This window comes from Oncorhynchus mykiss, chromosome 15, assembly GCF_057628025.1.
Source record: "Oncorhynchus mykiss isolate SJ-2025 chromosome 15, ASM5762802v1, whole genome shotgun sequence".
NCBI classification, from domain to species: Eukaryota; Metazoa; Chordata; class Actinopteri; order Salmoniformes; family Salmonidae; genus Oncorhynchus; species Oncorhynchus mykiss.
The window spans coordinates 30,579,293-30,597,976 of record NC_143036.1 but is presented as its reverse complement, the minus strand read 5'-3'; the positions used below and the strand labels follow the sequence as shown (position 1 = coordinate 30,597,976).

The 18,684-nt window shown below is 43.4% G+C and overlaps 1 protein-coding gene across 8 annotated transcripts in view; it reads left to right on the top strand.

The window, feature by feature from the left end:
- The first annotated feature begins 1,046 nt into the window (after positions 1-1,046).
- Positions 1,047-18,684, top strand: part of LOC110489970 (sickle tail protein homolog) — a 220,178-nt gene continuing 202,540 nt past the window's right edge. For 4 of the 8 annotated variants that reach the window (XM_090199862.1, XM_090199880.1, XM_090199860.1 and 1 more), the window contains exon 1: positions 1,047-1,772. In XM_090199862.1, coding sequence (XP_090055988.1) covers positions 1,700-1,772 — 73 coding nt within the window. In that variant the 5' untranslated portion in view covers positions 1,047-1,699. The remainder of the gene's footprint in view (positions 1,773-18,684) is intronic. The other 4 variants (XM_090199883.1, XM_090199881.1, XM_090199859.1 and 1 more) reach the window with 2 other exon arrangements.

Sequence of the window (18,684 nt, the reverse complement as noted above, 5' to 3'; positions counted from 1 at the left end):
CAAGCTGAATCACAACCGGCTGTGATTGGGAGTCCCGGCTTAGGGTTTGGCCGAGGTAGGCCGTCAATGTAAATAAGAACTTGTTCTTAACTGACTTGCCTAGTTAAAAAAAATTTTTTATTATGATGGACTGTTGTTTATTTTTGCTTTTTTGAGCTGTTCTTGCCATAATATGGACTTGGTCTTTTACCAAATAGGGCTATCTTCTGTACTCATACCACTCATACCTTGTCACAACACAATTCCACAAATTAACATGCACATCTGTTAATTGAAATGCATTCCTGGTGACTACCTCATGAAGCTGTTTGAGAGAATTTCAAGAGTGTGCAACGCTGTCATCAAGTCAAAGGGTGACTACTTTGAAGAATCTCAAATATAAAATACACTTTTTTGGTTACTCCATGATTTAATATGTGTAATTTCATAGTTTTGATGTGATCACTATTATTCTACAATGTAGAAAATAGTAAAAAATAAAGAAAAATCCTTGAATGAGTAGGTATGTCCAAACTTTTGACAGGTACTGTATGTCCATAAAAAGTATGCCAGTTGATTCATGATTTCGACTGGCTGAGAAACCCTGATCATTACTATGGGACAGCTGGAGATTTGAATATTGAAACAATGTTGCAAATGTCAGAGAGACAATGGAATGGTTGGTGTAGATAGTGCTGCTGGGTATATAGACCTCAGTCCTCCAAGAAATAACACAATATATAGATTCTAAAGACCCTACTGAGTATTCCCAACCCCACTTTTACCTGTGCACATAGAATCGTTTTTTCTCTACAACCCAAATAGTGGTTTGGATAGTGGTTAAAACTTTTTTTTTAGAAGCACATTTGTAATTTTTCCAATAAATGTCTCCTTGCATTTGCATATACGCACAATAAAATGGAAATTGATTAAAATGTAATATATTGTGAATGAGTTATCCACATTGCTGTTTTGAAATGAGGGCTTTCATTTTGAAGGATTACCTCACGAGTGACGTCATCGTTTGTGCCGCTTGCAGAATACTAGTCAGGACGTCACATGCACATACATATCCGTCATCGTCCCCGTTTTAATAGCCTGAAGTAGGCTACATCTTATGTCTGTCTACCTTTCCCCACGTTCGTAGCCTACTTCTGCTATTGTAATACATTTTATGAAGTTTGTCTTTGAACATATTAATGCCTGGTTTGACTTGTGTAACGTTAGCTTTGGCTATTTAATGGCCACATGTTTTATTTCCTCTGCGGTTGTAAACTGTGATCACGTTCTGCAGTCATGTGGATAGCAAAGTTTTGTATTGCACAAAAACATGAGCTTTTCCTCTCAGCCTAGCCGGTGCCTCTCCCACTCTCTTCGCCAATGGACCAGTACTCCACACACAACTAGCGCGCAGTCATTCAGGTAAGCGCGGTAGTAAGCGGAGTCGGATCACAGGCTGCCTTGACCGCGCTACTGCTGCAGTATTGGCATCTGCTGCCTGCAACTGGCATAGAGTGAGGAAAAGCGAAATTGAATGACATACAGTCTGAACGATATTTATATTCGATCTGTATGCGCGTCCAACGAGCAAGAGCAGCAAGAGACGGGTCACCTCTGCGAATGAACCATATCGTTGGAAGTTGTGGGATACTTTGAAACAAACTGCGACGGTGTTGGTGCAACCTTGCCCCTGACTTGACAGGTAGCCAGCCTATCGAACATGTCGGGACATCGGGTGCAGTTCGCGGACCAGCTTCCTTCCACTGACCGCAAAGCTAGCCCCAACTTACCGAGTAAGCGCTTCTCTTGTTACTCTTGTTTGCTTCTTGGTTTTCTGCTTTCAAGTTTCGAGCTTGTGTCCACACTGACCTTGGCTTGGAGGAGAAGTCATATTTATATTTTAAAAAATGCTGATATGGCAGTCTATATATTTGGCCAAATGATAGGCTTCTAATTATCTTGTTTAAACGTATTTTGATGAACATGGGATACTAGGATAAGGCTATAGCTACGTTTAAACCGTTACAATATTTTCTGTAGTAGCCACAGCCCCTGCACCCGGTCATATTTCCCCCATGTGCTTATTAATTTGGCCAAAAGCTCCCAATCTCCATATAATTTTATACATAAACTGATTTATCTAGCCCTATATTTTAGGATTGTAACATTATCTTCATTTTCCTTTACATATGTTATGTTTTAAATGCATTACAAATACTTAGACTAATCATGGATTCAATCATGGATTCAAAGTCATTAACTCCATATAATTCAATCAGTTAACATTAAGTATTGCTTACAATTTTATGGGATTGCCATGGGAGTGTGGTTTAGTTGCTGTGTGTTATCTCAAGTAGCATCACCTGTCACAATGCTCATTTGTCACCTGGAGTCAATGATAGGGCCACTGACAGGGGCCACTGACAGTGATAGGGGCCACTGATGCCTGATGCCCTATGGCATTAAGCTCGGCAGGGTGCCTGCTCTCTGGGATGTTTCGGTCATCAAGGCTAGCTAGACCACATCAGGCTCACTGCCAAGCCATAGACATCCTCAGAATATGAATGTCCCAGTCTATTTGGATGTCAGGGACCAGGGCTGTTATGTATCTAGCGTGTCATATTGGTGTTGATTTAGCTGAAGTAGGATCAGTTTAGCCTTTTAAACACAATTAATGAGATTACATGGACAGAGGAAACCCGATCCTAGATCAGCACTCCAACTCTGAGACGTTTTATGAATTTTGAGCTTTATGTTTTGTCAAAGTGACCCTAGAAATGCCACTCCCTAATTGCTGTGGATACCTGAATTGCAGAAGCATACAGGATATGGGTGCCGGTCTCTCCTCGCTGTCCCAGCTTGTACCAGAAAAGTGCCCTGACTTCCTATTGTAATGCTGAGAGAACGCAAGTTTACTTCAGGTTAAAACTTGTAATGGTCGACATGGACCAAGTGGGAAATTGTTGTGCAATAGCAGAAACTCTGGAACAAATGCTACATTTTGGTTTCTTTGGGGAGATGTAGCATTCTGTCCTTGGAGTTGATCTCTGTTTCCTTTTGTCCTTTTCATGCCCAATGAAGAGAATAGAAAGTGCAGTCTCTTTTATTTTTCTCTATAGCTAGTTTTCCTTCCAATTGGCAACAGATTTTCTTGCAAATATTCTACAATCCACATAAAGGAAATCTGTAAAATATCCCACCAGTGGTTTATTCCCACCAAACTGACCTGCTGTGGATAAAAATCAGTGCGTGATGATGTAGTGCACACAAAATCTACTTTTCTGCTTAAGTGTTCATTGACCAAATAAAATTCTAGAGTTCAATGTGTTTCAATCGCATATTCAGCTCTACTGATTTGTCACAAAAACTGTTGTGTTCTATAGAAAATGTGCCTACTCTGGTCTTGGAACTTTCGCTCTAGCCAACAGCTCGCAGATACAGTGCTGGTAGGCTGTGCGGGTAAGCTACATGATGAGATTATTATGGATAAGAGCGAGAATACTTGTATTTGTCAAAAGGCAGTGAAGCATCGATCATCATGTCACCAGAATAAGACCCTCAATATTAATTGGATAGACGCATTAAGCTCATCACTGTGCACTTTCACCACCCTGTGAAGTTCATCATCATTTATTTAATCTGTAGTCTAATAAACTGCATGGTTTCAGTTCAGGTGAGCCCAGTGAGCGTTAATGCGCGTAATGATGGTGACAGGTGTGCGTAATGAAGGGCAGCCTGGCGCCCTTGAGCGACAGAGATGGAGAGCTGGAGCAGGCATGACAGTATGTGGATAGAATATGTAGTATATCTGAAGAATACATGGCTAGAATAGTATATGTACTGCAATAGTTGAATAGGATGGACTTGGCTAGAATACAGTATAAAATGGGTAAAACAGTATGCAACCATTGTTAAAGTGACCAGTGTTCCATGTCTATGTACATAAGGCAGCAAGCTCTATGGTGCTGGGATCAGTAACCGGGTGGTAGCCGGCTAGTGACAGTGACAAAATTCAGGGTAGGATACTAGGTGTAGGCAGGCTAGTGATGGCTATTTAAGTCTAATGGCCTTGAGATTGATTTTTTTTTCCGGTCTCTCGGTTCCAGCTTTGATGCACCTGTACTGACGGGGTGAACGGGGGTGAACAGGCCGTGGCTCGGGTGGCTGAGGTCCTTGGTGATCTTCTTGGCCTTCCTGTGACACTGGGTGCTGTAGATGTCCTGAAGGGCAGGCAGTGTGCTCTCAGTGATGCGTTGGGCTGACGTTGGCCTGGTTGCCATACCAGGCGGTGATACAGCTTAACAGGATGCTCTCAATGGCGCATCTGTAAAAGTTTGTGAGGGTCTTCGGGGCCAAGTCAAATTTCTTCAGCCTCCTGAGGTTGAAGAGGAGCTGTTGAGCCTTCTTCACCACAACGTCTGAATGGGTGGACCATTTCAGTTTGTCAGTGACGGGTATCCCGAGGAACTTTAAGCTTTCAGCTGCCTCCTGAAGCCCACGATCAACTCCTTCATTTTGTTGACGTTGAGGGAGAGATTATTTTCCTGGCACCACTCCGCCACAGTGCCCTCACCTCCTCCCTGTAGCCTGTCTGGTCATTGTTGGTAAGCAGGCCTACCATTGTTCTGTCATCTGCAAACTTAATGATTGAGTTGGAGGCGTGCGTGGCCATGCAGTCATGGGTAAACAGGGAGAACAGGAGTGGGCTGAGCACACACCCTTATGGGGCCCCTGTGTTGAGGATCAGCATAGGGGAAGTTGTTGCCTACCTTCACCGCCTGGGCGGCCTGTCGGGAAGTCCAGGATCCAGTTGCACAGGGCAGGGTTCAGACCTAGGGCCCCGAGCTTAAGGATGACCTTGGAGGGTACTATGGTGTTGAAGGCTGAGCTGTAGTCAATGAACAGCGATCTTACATAGGTATTCCTTTTGTCCAGATGGGATAGGGCAGTGTGCAGTGCGATGGCGATTGCATTATCCGTGGATCTATTGGGGCGGAATGCGAATTGCAGTGGGTCTAGGGTGTCGGGTAAGGTGGAGGTGATATTATCCTTAACTAGTCTCTCAATGTACTTCATGATGACAGAAATGAGTGCTAAAGGGCAATAGTCATTTAGTTGAGTTACCTTAGCTTTTTGGGGTACAGGAACAGTGGGGGGCATCTTGAAGTAAGTAGGGACAGCAGACTGGGGTAGGGAGAGATTGAATATGTCAGTGAACACTCCAGCCTGCTGGTCTGCGCGTGCTCTGAGGAGATAGCTAGGGATGCTGTCTGGGCCCGGAAACGTGGTTCGTGAGAAATATGGCCCGTGAAAGCTACAGATTAACCCATAATGCTCCAGACCTCGTTTCAAATACTATTTGAAGTTGTTCAAATGCTTTGAGCGTTTGCTTTAGCCTGCCTGGATTGCCAGATGGGCGGGGTTTACACTGTTTGGTCTATTCTATTGGTTTCATTTCACCAGGCAAGTATTTGAAATTATTTCAAGTAGTATTTGAACCCAGGCTGGATCTTCCCCAACTCAATGCAACAGCACATGCACTGTATACCACCAGCCTAAAGCATGACTAAACCCGATGCTAGATTAGTAGGAAGTTTGGTATTGCCCCCAATGGAACACGAGCCAAACACAGATGAGAATGTCCGGGTCACTCTATTCTATACTCATACAGTTAATGTCTCCAGATACATCTTACTTTAAGGTAGCAGTCGTCCTTGCAGTATGTGGACACAATGCTCTCTCCATCTTTCCTGTGCACTCCTGATGTCATTACTAGATAGACGCAGTGTGCGCGTACAGGGGCTTGACGATGACTGCGTGCGCTCTCCGTCTTGTCGAGGTGACGCTCACCTTGAACCACTTCTTTCTCCAGCGGTACCTCAGCCCCACTGTGCACCACAACACCACGCGGTCGCAGAGGACACATGGTTAGAAACGGACACTGCTTCTCCAGTAAAACGTGCAGCGGCCCGTGTTCATAAAGAGTCTCAGAGGAGGAGTGCTGGTTTTAGGATCAGTTTAGCACTTTTAGATCATAATTCATAAGGTTATATTGACAGGGGGGGGACCTGATCCTAGATCAGCACTCTTACTCTGAGACGCTTTATGAAAGTGCTTTTATGAATACGGGCCCATGTGTTTTTATTATGGTGAATGCAATGAGGGGATGATGATGTGTATTGATGCTTATTGCTTGTGAGGCATATGATAGTCGCAGCTGTTTCTCTCATCTCTCTGGTCACTGCTGCAGTGCATGCACCCACTCTGGGACGTCATAATGACGAGAGAAATGCTGAGCCCATCTCCACGGCGACAGGGTGATTGACAGGCCACGTGAGCGCTAATCATGTTCCCAGACACTTCCACCAAAATGCACGAAGAGTCTGCTGGACCAACGTGCCAAACTTGAAACTCTCGGCGTACAGGCATTGGCTTAATCTGCCAACCAATCATCTCCCCAAACCTCTCCCATATGTAATTTGTGCACCACAAGTTCCTGCCTGGGTCCTGCCTCCTTTTGGACCCACGCCTTGCAGTCGTGAGATTCACTCAAATTAAATGATGCCAAATCCTTTACTCAGTAAGATCACTCCCATAGAATTCTATGGTCACTCCCACAAAGGCCAACTTTAAATTGTTGATATCCCAAGCTTATATGCACTGTGCGCAATAGCCTGTGGACGATGTTACGTGAGGGCAGACAATGGAAGTCTGCCAGTCTCTGCAAATCCCCTTCAGAGAATAGGCTGCTACACACAGCCCTGTCAAGACATTGAATTGGTGTGTGTGTGTGCGCGTGTGTGCGTGTGTGTGTGTGCGCGCATATGTGTGTGTTTGTGCGTGCGTGTCAGCCGTAGTGGACGATACCTACTACTTTTGGCACACGTATCACTTTTCGCGCATGGGTATTCCTGTCCCGGATTATGTGTGTGTGTGAGTCATGTGTGGCGAGAGAGAGGGACACGCATTGGGGCAGGGCCAGGGTTGAAAAGTGCTGAGGAGGTTGTGTGTAGGGCAGGGCTCAGATTGTATGCAGAATGGCTTGGGAGGGAAACACAAAATGGCCTCTTCAGCAGCAGTCCCCCATCCTGTGGTCCAGAGCCAGGTGACGGGAGTGTTAGGTTTCCCTCCCAAACATCCATCAATCTCTCTCTCTCTCTCTCTCACTCACACACTCTCTCTCTCTCTCTCTCTCTCTCTCTCTCTCACTCACACACTCTCTCTCTCTCTCTCTCTCTCTCTCTCTCACCCACACTCTCTCTCTCTCTCTCACTCACACACACTCTCTCTCTCTCTCTCGCTCTCGCTCTCTCTCTCTCTCTCACCCACACACTTTCTCTCTCTCGCTCTCTCACTCACACACTCTCTCTCTCTCTCACTCACTCACACACTCTCTCTCTCTCCCCCCCCGGATTAAATGGCAGCTGCTGGGTTCAGCGTCCAGGGCAGGACCGTCTCTCTGGGATACCACAGGGCTGAATATCATCTAATTTCACCAGATGCATACAGGAGGATCAGGTTGCTTATGTAGAGAAGAAGCAAATGGCACCTGGATCATAGCAGGACCCCAAAATGAAACCAGGATTTTAATCCGGTTATGAACTGATACGTTGACTAATGACGCTGGAATGACTGAAAGTCCTTATTAACTGAACTGACAAAACAAAACCTTGTGGCCTCAACACTTTGTCAGGGATAATGGAGAGGAAAGTCCTATATTGGAATGGGAAAGCCTCATGCTTTCCCAAAGTTTTCCAGAAATCCCGCTTGGCAGATTCCCAGATTTCCAGTTCTTACCTTCCTGATTCCAGAATCTTTTTTTGTCAAACCTGGGAATTTTGGGAAAGTTAACAAACTCTAGCGATGGTGAACACCTTCCTGATTATAGGGGTTAGTTAGAAAGTGTTTGTTTTGAACCGCTATAGAACGACAGTGAGGGCCGAGGTGCGACATGACCGAAACAGGGCCCTGTCGCCAGGAGATAGCGTGGGCTAGGGCGGGAGTGTTGGTTTACTCATATGATATTCTCCTTGTGGTGAGGTCAAACACACAACACACACACACACACACACACACATTCCATATTTGTGATTCATTTGCGGACTGTCGGGTCAAATCCCTTTTCATTTGTCACGATGTCTAGTGTTAACATTAGCATGCTATCTTAATGATGCCTCTTCTCAAGGGAGTTGATAAGTGCAGCGTTGGAATGAGAATCACACAGGGCCGATTCACATGTACAGGAACGCAGGCGATATCTGTGCCAGTGTCGGAGTAGCCGTCGGGAAGGTACTTTTCTCAACACAACTCACGGGTGTGAAAGATGTGGTACAATAGGATATTTTTAATATGCGGTGACCCCCACCAGGTGTTTCTTCTCTAAACATTCAAGTCCATTGAACTCAGCCAGGGCTAGTTACAGCAGCCAAGCCTCTTTCTCCTAGTGGTGCGATGGGATGTGTGAAATACCCTGACTTCATCAGCTGGCTGTCTGTCCCGCCTGTCTGTATGTGTCTGTCGATCTGTCTGTCTGCTTGCCGTCCGCCCACCCGTCCGTCCGTCTGAGGAGGAGACTGATCAGTCTTCCCTCCCTGCTAGAAATAGCCCCTCCAGAGTTGCTAATCAGCTGTTTTCACGTTGGATTTAAAGCCAGGCTCTTAAGTTACTGTGTCTGAAACAATATGATTTCAAGAGCAGTCCATAGCCTCACCCTCAGAGTAACAGTAACACATGCTCATGTTTTGTTAACTTTAACTGGGGAAGATGGCTTTCAGATCAAAGCTAATGCACCCTTGAGTTGATGTCAAGTGTGTTTTTAGTGCTGAATTACAAGGACACAAAGAACAATAGACCTGTTTGCCAATTTTTTATTTTATTTTTTTAAATGTCCCCTAATTTATTCGTTTAAAAATATGTTCCGAACCAACTGCTGTAGACAGATGCACCGTTTTTCCACTTGCTGAAGTTTTAATTAAACCACATGCTGTGCATGCTTTGAAACCTTCGGCATAACAGAATGTATTTCATTTTGCTGTTCATTTGGCTTAAGGTTGAAAGGTGACAGCGGTACCACTAAAGAAGAAACATTTCCAGTGGGACCCTATTCCCTGCATAGTGCACCAGGGTCCATAGGGCTCTGTGTAGTGCCCTATGTAGGAAATAGGGTGTCATTTGGGACGCAAACAGGGTTCCTGAAAACGCCCACCTTAAGGGTTTCTGAGAAAATCAATGGTTCCGCATTCATTCTCTCCTGGTCTATCGCATTTCTCTTCCCCCTGTTTCTGCTGACCTCTCCATATCTCTGCTATCTCTGCTTCCTGATTTACTGAGATCGGCCTCTTCAGTGACCCCTCTAAGAAAGGAGATCTTTTCTCCCAGGCCTCGCCTTTTACCGGCCGCGCGGCAAATGCACTCTTGTGACGCCTGACATTTCATTCCAGTTTGAAGTATTAAGGACAGACTAAACATTCAGGCCGTTCTTCAGGAAATGATGCCCGAAGGAGAGTGCTTGAAACACACACACACAAAGTGCCTTCAGAAAGTATTCATACCTCTTGACTTATTCCACATTTTGTTGTGTTGCAGCTTGAATTCAAAATGGATTAAAACAAACGCTTTAAATACGTCACCCATATACACGCACTACCCCAAGGGAAAACATGTTTGACATTGTTTTGCAAATCTATTGAAAATTAAACACAGAAATATCCAATTCACATACAGTATGTATTCACACCCCTTTGCTATGACACTTCAAATTGAGCGCAGGTGCATCCAATTTCCTTTCATCATCCTTGAGATGGCACTACAACTGGATTGGAGTCCACATGTGGCCAATTCAATTGTTTGAACGTGATTTAGGAAGAACTTAAACTGTCTATATGAGGTCCCACAGTTGATAGTGCATGTCAGAGCAGAAACTATACCACGAAGTCCAAGAAATTGTCCATAGATCACTGAGATAGAATTGTGATGAGGCACATATCTGGGGAAGGGTATAAAACGATTTCTAGAGTGTTGAAAGTTTCCAAGAGCACAGTGATCTCCATCATTGGGAAACTGAAAAAATATGGAACTACCCAGACTAGAGCTGGCCGTCCGACCAAACTGATCAAGCGGGCAAGAAGGACCTTGGTTAGGGCAGTGACCAAGAACCCAATGACCTCTCTGACAGAACTACAGAGTTCTTTGGCTGATATGGGAGAACCTGCCAGAAGGACAGTCTCTACAGCATTTCAGCAATCTGGGCTTTATGGTAGAGTTGCCAGATGGAAGCCACTCCTGAGAAAAAGGCACATGACGGCACACTTTGAGTTTACAAAAAGCATGTGAAGGACTCTGAGAGCATAAAGCAAAATATTCTGTAGTCTAATGAGACAAAAAATGTAACTATTTTGCTAAGCACTCTGTCTGAAAAAACCCCAGGCACAGCTCATCACCCGTCTAACACCATCTCTACCGTGAAGCATAGTGGTGGCAGCATCATGTTATGGGGATGCTTTTCAGCGGCAGGGAACGGGAGACTGGTAATGATAGAGGGAACAATGAATGGAGCCAAATACCGGCAAATCCTTGATGAGAACCTGCTTCAGAGTTCAAACGACTTTAGACTTGGGTGAATATTTACGTTCAAACAGGACAATGACCCCAAGCATACAGCCAAGCAATGCTGGAAAGGCCTCAGAATAATGGCTTCAGAACAAGAAAGTCCTTGAGTGGCCCAGCCAAAGTCCAGACTTGAATCACATAAAAAATCTGTGGAAAGACTTGAAGATTGCTTTTCACCGCAGCTCCCAATCTAACTTAACAGAGCTTGAGAAAATCTGCAATGAAGAATGGGGGAAAAAATGCCCAAATCCATATGTGCAAAGCTCATACAGACATACCCAAGACGACTCAAAGCTGTAATCACCGCCAAAGGTAATTCTACAAGGTATTAACTCAGTGGTTTGAATACTTATGTAAATGAGATATTTCTGCATTTTATTTTCAAGAAATGTTCTACAATTTCTAAAAACATGTTTCCTCTTTGTCGTTATGGGGTATTGTGTGTAGATGGGTGAGAGAAACAATCTATGTAAACAATTTTGAATTCAGGCTGTAACAACAAAATGTGGAATAACTCAAGGGGTGTGAATACTTTCTGAAGGCACTGTATACATGCAGGAAGGCAGGCACGCACATACACACACACACACATAGCATGGACACACACACACCAACCAACCAACATTACAGCTTCTTTCATCTGAGCCACCAATTACCACTAGTAACAAGAGAGGCTTATAGCCACTCAAGGGTGAACGCAAAGTCAGTGTTTGTGACAAAATGTAAAAAAAACAAGGAGCTATGGGAATTGGGACAAAGCAATGGGAATGTGGAAAGTTATGCAATGTGTTGGAGGAGACTGCAATGTGTTGGAAAATACTTGGTATTTTTATGCTTGGATGATCTAGAGGTCTGGTTTATCAGGTGGGAATGTCTGGTGGATCAGGGGGATGTTCCCTCCATGAAACGCCAACCATGTCTGGAGGAATCTGATTGGATCTTTGAAACCCCACTCATGTCGTCTGAATTTGATTGGATCAGACTGCTTTGCGTGTCTGATGAATTCTCCATTCGCACTCTCCTGTGTACTCCAGTCTCTCCACTGCTGTGTTGTGGGACAGTGGTGGAATGTGGTGGAAAGGAACCAGATGTTTCTTTGGCTCTCTTTGCGCCAGTTTTTTTCAGTGTCTCCCCCCTGTTGTATTGTTTCTTAACACAGAAGAAACAGTAATGGATTCCCAGGTCTGCACAAGGGCCCATATTCTCCGTGTCTCAGATTAGGAGTGCTGATCTAGGATCAGGTCTTCCCTGCCCCAGGTATCAAGTCAACCCTCATACTCTGAGACACTTGATACATGTGACCCCTGGTTTGTTTTCTTAGAGTTTATGAGGTCACGACATGCTTTGACCTTCATCGGCATCAAATGCACAAATGAAGAAGCAGATTGAGGTCTTGGAAGTAATGCTGTCCATCTGCTCGGAAAACAGATGACACATGTATCAGTCAACACTGGGCACTTAATGACTCCTACTGGCTGTTTTGCTAACACACAGTGCTCCTAGACACAACAACCGTCTCACAGCTCAGTTTAGCCTGTGGATACAACTGTTGATTAAAAAAACATCTTCCCCCATCGTTGTAGTGATTAGAGAACGTAATCTAAACTGCTCCTCTGTAAAACAGTATAAAGAGCTAGACTCTGTCCCAAATGGCACCCTATTCCCTATATAGTGCACTGCTTGTTGACCAGGGCCTATGTGCTGTTTGGGCCGGACACACTGACTCCCATGGAGGTCTCAATTGGCCACCCAATTTGTTGTGTTCCTTCCCCTTTGAGCTGTGTTTTTGAAAATGTCCCCTTTGCTCTTTTGGTGATTAATGGTGATCTACCTTATTGGGGGCAGGTCTATGAGGTACTGTGTGTATCTTATTAACATTCTCTGTGTGTCGCCCAAAACCTCTAATTATCCATGATATGCCAGTCCTAATGATGACACTGTTTTTCAAGGGTGCTCTGGGAATGTACATTTCTGGCACAGATAAGTGTGAGTCAAATAGCCTTCCCTTTTGAAGTTTCAGGCGAGGTCATGTTCAAAGAAGCATGTCAAATAGGTTATAGAATGAAATACCTTTAGTTAACTAGGCAAGTCAGTTAAGAACACATTCTTATTTTCAGTGACGGCCTAGGAACGGTGGGTTAACTGCCTTGTTCAGGGGCAGAACGACAGATTTTCACCTTGTCAGCTCGGGGGATCCAATCTAGCAACCCTACAGTTAACTAGTCCAACACAATAACGACCTGCCTCTATCTTGTTGCACTCCACAAGGAGACTGACTGCCTGTTACGTGAATGCAGTAAGCCAAGGTAAGTTGCTAGCTAGCATTAAACTTATCTTATACAAAACAATCAATCATAATCACTAGTTAACTACACATAGTTGATGATATTACTAGATATTATCTAGCATGTCCTGTGTTGCATATAATCTGACTGAGCATACAAGCATACAAGTATCTAAGTATCTGACTGAGCGGTGGTAGGCAGAAGCAGGCACGTAAACATTCATTCAAACAGCACTTTTGTGCGTTTTGCCAGCAGCTCTTTGCTGTGCTTCAACCATTGCGCTGTTTATGACTTCAAGCCTATCAACTCCTGAGATAAGGCTGGTGTAACCGAAGTGAAATGGCTAGCTAGTTAGCACGCGCTAATAGCGTTTCAAACGTCTCTCGCTCTGAGCCTTCTAGTAGTTGTTCCCCTTGCTCTGCATGGGTAACGCTGCTTCGATGGTGGCTGTTGTCGTTGTGTTCCTGGTTCGAGCCCAGGGAGGAGCGAGGAGAGGGATGGAAGCTATACTGTTACACTGGCAAAACTAAAGTGCCTATAAGAACATCCAATAGTCAAAGGTTAATGAAATACAAATGGTATAGAGGGAAATAGTCCTATAATTCCTATAATAACTACAACCTAAAACTTCTTACCTGGGAATATTGAAGACTCATGTTAAAAGGAACCACCAGCTTTCATATGTTCTCATGTTCTGAGCAAGGAACTGAAACGTTAGCTTTCTTACATAGCACATATTGCACTTTTACTTTCTTTTCCAACACTTTGTTTTTGCATTATTTAAACCAAATTGAACATGTTTCATTATTTACTTGAGGCTAAATTGATTTGATTGATGTATTATATTAAGTTAAAATAAGTGTTAATTCAGTATTGTTGTAATTGTCATTATTACAAATACATTCAAAAAAATCGGCCGATTAATCGGTATCGGCTCTTTTGGTCCTCCAATAATCGGTATCGGCTCTTTTGGTCCTCCAATAATCGGTATCGGCGTTGAAAAATCATAATCGCTCGACCTCTAGTGTGTGTGTGTATGTACGGGGTCATGAACAAACTGGCTCTACGTAATAGGTGTTATCTGTCCCTAAACCTACTGTATATGCCCATATTGACTCTAATAAACCTGTTATTTCATTTGGATGAGGGTCCCAATTAATCAGGTGATCCGGATCACTGGTGGAGAGGCAGAATATGTCAACACAGCATTTCTGTCACACACACACACACACACACACACACACACACACACACACACAGTGTATTGTTTAGCACGGTTGAATGACATATCACTCTCCTCATTCAAGAAATGCACTATTACGACCAGTGGTTAAACAATGACATTCAGTAAAAAAAAAAGATGTATTTATCCACATGGGGAAATTACTTAAAGGATAGATTAACCTTTTTTAACCAAATCTATATTTTGGATGTTAATTGCATGTTGTAAAAGTGTCCAGACACTTTCTTTTGCGATTTCACTTTGTTTTGGGAAACTTACCCCAAGAGCAATAGACATCCTCAGGCTTGTTTTTCATTTGCAGGGGCACAGATAAAATATGAACAAAGGCTCCAGAAACACCTTTTTGTTGGACTTGAGAAATACTTTTCTGTGTGTGTGTATTAGGGCTGCCTGTGAGGGAATGCTAGTGCCAAAAGCACCCCATGTGGTGAAAGTAAGAATTGCCATTGAATTTATTTTATTCAACCTTTATTTAACTAGGCAAGTCAGTTAAAGAACACATTCTTATTTTCAATGACGGCCTAGGAACAGTGGGTTAACTGCCTGTTCAGGGGCAGAACGACAGATTTGTACCTTGTCAGCTCGGGGATTTAAACTTGCAATCTTTCGGTTACTAGTCCAACTCTCTAACCACTAGGCTACCCTGCCGCCCCCATTTAACTAAGGTTGGGAAGCAACCTTTGCTCTGTAGAAACCCTAGCTGAGGAATGTTTAGGGTGTGTTCTGTTTTTTTATATATATATACATATATATATATCTTTGTAGAATCATGGATGGAGTGGAATCCACTCCCAGTCAATAACCACAAGCTGTTCATGTCAGTGTGATTAATTGGAGGCTTGGAGCTGGGATACAAGTGGGTGTGTACTGCAGGAATGGAGACCAATGATTGCTTGGAGTCATTATTACAGTAGTTTGGGGGTGGAGATAGTTTCCTGAAATTCCTTCTCTCTAACTGCCGAGAAGCACATTTGAAAGTTTCTCTGTAGTTTTGAACTTTTGAACTTTCTCCCACCCACCCACACACACACAAACACCCTGTCACTCACCAAGCACTATTTCAATAAATGATTTCCATTCCCGTTGGTTTTTGCATAAACAATATAAATATATATTTTTCTATCAACGAGTACAGGGGGAAAAATGAAGTACAGTATTTGGATTTTGGGTGCCCCTGGGCCCTGTCTGTGACTTTCCAGTGCTCTGCAGAGCTGTCTAATCCTGTAAACTCCACAACAGTCCATAAAGTACCGGCATGGCAGGTGGTCTAAGTGAGTACTCTCCGGCCAAGCCTTTGATTCTACCCAATAACCTGATCTGAAGACAAAGAGAACTTTCATTAACTTTAATAAAGTGCCACTTTATGAAAATCATCCCTCATGATCAGGGCCCTTAGTTTATCCAGATCAGGAATAACTCTGCGTCCCAAGACCGAATGCTCATCCCGAAGGCGCTGATTTCGAAAGGAATGCGGCCCTGGATCTCATTGTGTCTCATTGTCAGTGTCTGTGCTTTGGTTGGTGTGGTTAAGTTATTATTACGAATGATTAGAGTTCTGAGTTTAGTTTTCTCACTGTTATCATAACGGGCCATGATGTACTTGAACAACACTTGAAAAGACTTGAAAAGACAACCTGCATTGTTTACAGTCAAATGCTGGGCGGACAGTGTGGCATTGGGAAAAATGTCACTGAACACAGTGCTGAAAAGGGAATGACTTCCATTTTACAAGTGTTTGTCACCTAGCATAATGCTGCCTCACTTTCAGCCCAAGCCTTAATGTTTGTCAGAACTTGCTAGTTAGGAACCATTTAACGATGTCTAACAAAGATGGTAATTTATTTATCACATATGAGAGGCTCAGTATTCACATGTTTGTTCTTGTGCTAAATGACTCTCAGTAATAGTCTGATTATGCAGACTTAGTGTGTGTCCAAAAATGGCACCCTATTTCCTATGTATTGCACTACTTTCGGTCCTATGGGCCCTGGTCAAAACTAGTGCACTACATACGGAACAGGGTGCCATTTGGGACACAGTCTTGTAGCAGTGGGCCTAATGTGTTACAGTAGGCTAGCTGTTACGTAATGGGACAATCATCTCTGCTGATAGTAGTGGAGCCTCTGTCATCTGAGGTCTGAGAGGGCCTCAGTCAGCACCTGGGGCCCCTGTTGGCCCCTGTGCTAAGGACAGCTCCTCACAGCCCAGCTCACGACTCACCCTGGGCTCATTATCTCTCTCTCACTCGATCTCTGTCAAGTAGAGGTTATCACTGAATGCTCTTCCTCTGCCACATTTTTGTGAGTTTCTGGCCTAAAGTGTCCTGTGTCCACGAGATTATGCCAAGGCTATCCAGAGGTCCCTGTTGGTCAGTGAAGATATTGGTGTCAAAGCCTTTGTAGTGACACATTTTATGAGCCTTTTTTTTAGATATGCTTTACGTTTTGGAATTCTGTTTTGGGTCACATTTGTTTTTCACATACAAATGTTTTATCAGCGTATTGTTTTTGTCAGCACTGACTGTTGTCTGTAAGGCATTTTCGGTCAGCAGTCTCTTATTTTATTTGTTTTCTCACACCAGTGTGGATGCTGTTATTGTTTAATGGCCTATTGTTTGGTTCTTAACCACAGACTGAGTGACTTGGCTTGACTTGCCTCTCCTCAGACGGAGAAAATGATTGCCAGATTGAAGGAGGTCTCTGTGTTTTTACTTTGGAGGTTTTGAGCTCTGTTTTGGGGTCATGTCTCTACACTGCCAAGAGATGGAGTTATCATCTGTGTGTGTGTGTGTGTGTGTGTGTTTTTCACTTGAATACCCGCAGCCCCTGCAAAGCAGTTAAAAAAAAAAAAAGTCCTTATGACAGTAAACTGGTGTCAAAGCCACTGATTTTAAAGTATGAGGGGATATCAGTGAACAAATGCCATGGTCAAGGCTACGACCGCGCTAGTGCAATGAGTGGAGCTTACCCAGGTGTTCAAGAGCTCATATCAGACCAAGAGCCTGATGCTTCTTAGATAGTTCTTGATGAGTTTTAGTTCAGAAAACGATCTCTCCGCACAAGTGACAGTTACAAGGATGGTAAGAACAGCTTGATTGATGTGGCAACATCAGGGAAACTGGGCAGAAACGAGATGTGCTTCAAAATACAGCAGTTCTGCAACACCCTTAATTGAGCCTCTCGTTCTCCTTAATTGCCGGCTTCAACACATTATGGAAAGAGATGAACTGTATAGGAAGCTCTGGGGACTGGTCGTCTGGATACTGGACAGCCAATAAATTGTCAGATGCAAAGAGTTCTTGTCTGCTAGAGTTGTTTGCGATTTCGTTCATACTGGTGGACCGGCATTTGAGTTGTGTGGTTGCAATAGCAACAGTCCCTCGTCTCTGCTATATCTTGGCATGCATCAATCAAGACTAAGTTTAAATTGTGTGCAGCGCAGTGGACACATAATGCACAATGTCTCAGGAAAGACTGTCTGGTTTGGCAAAAATACTCAGTATAGGAAACAGTCGGGTCCGCAGCCTGGACCTACAGGCCGTAGTGAAAACATTTTCACACAAAAAAAGGGAGGACTTAAGGAGACTAGAGGAGTTTCTCAAGTTGCATCTAATTTAATTTAATTTGCCCTGAATATTGCAGCCCTTTTGTGTAGGCTATTAGCCAGACAAAATCCTCTTGAGTTCAACAATAAATAGTGGCTGAATTTATCCTCAAGCCGACTACTTGCTTCCTCATTGTTGGGCTTTTTGATGTGTACTTTTTACACAAAGTTCATAAATAGCAGCTAAATATAGCTAAAGATAGTGCACATAGTCATGAAACAATCCCTAGTAAACAAATGTTTTTAGGGTGGACTGACTATTATTTGGCATGAATAGTCTGGTTTTACGCACAACTTTCTATCCAAGCTGGGAGAGAGCGCAAAGATGGCTCATGTCATGAAGGTTCAGGTAGCCAATACAGGGAAGTTGTGTGTGTGTGTGTGTATATATATATATATTTATTTATTTATTTATTTATTTATTTATTTATATATATATATATATATATATATATATATATATATATATATATATTTTTATTTATTTTACAATCTGCAATTTTGGAATTTCAAACTATAATTACTGACAGCGTGAATGCCTTTGTGAAATGTTAGGCTTAACCTGAGAAAATGACGACCAAATAGGCCTACCAAAAAACATTTATCCGTTAGCTGAAGCAAAGCTATACATGCCCTGGCACCTCCAGAAATCCTATCTTCGATTCGATAAGCATGCAGCTGCATAGACATGTTGCAATTTCAGCACCATGGACAGCAATCAGTAGTCTATACTTCAAAATATATACTGAACAAAAATATAAACCCAACAAATTGTGCACAAATTTGTTTACGTCTCTGTTAGTGAGCATTTCTCCTTTGCAAAGCTAATCTATCCACCTGACAGGTGTGGCATATCAAGAAGCTGATTAAACAGCATAAACCCAGGGACGTCGTTTTAGAGAATTTGGCAGTACGTCAAACCGGCCTCACAACTACAGACCACGTGTAACCACGCCAGCCCAGGAC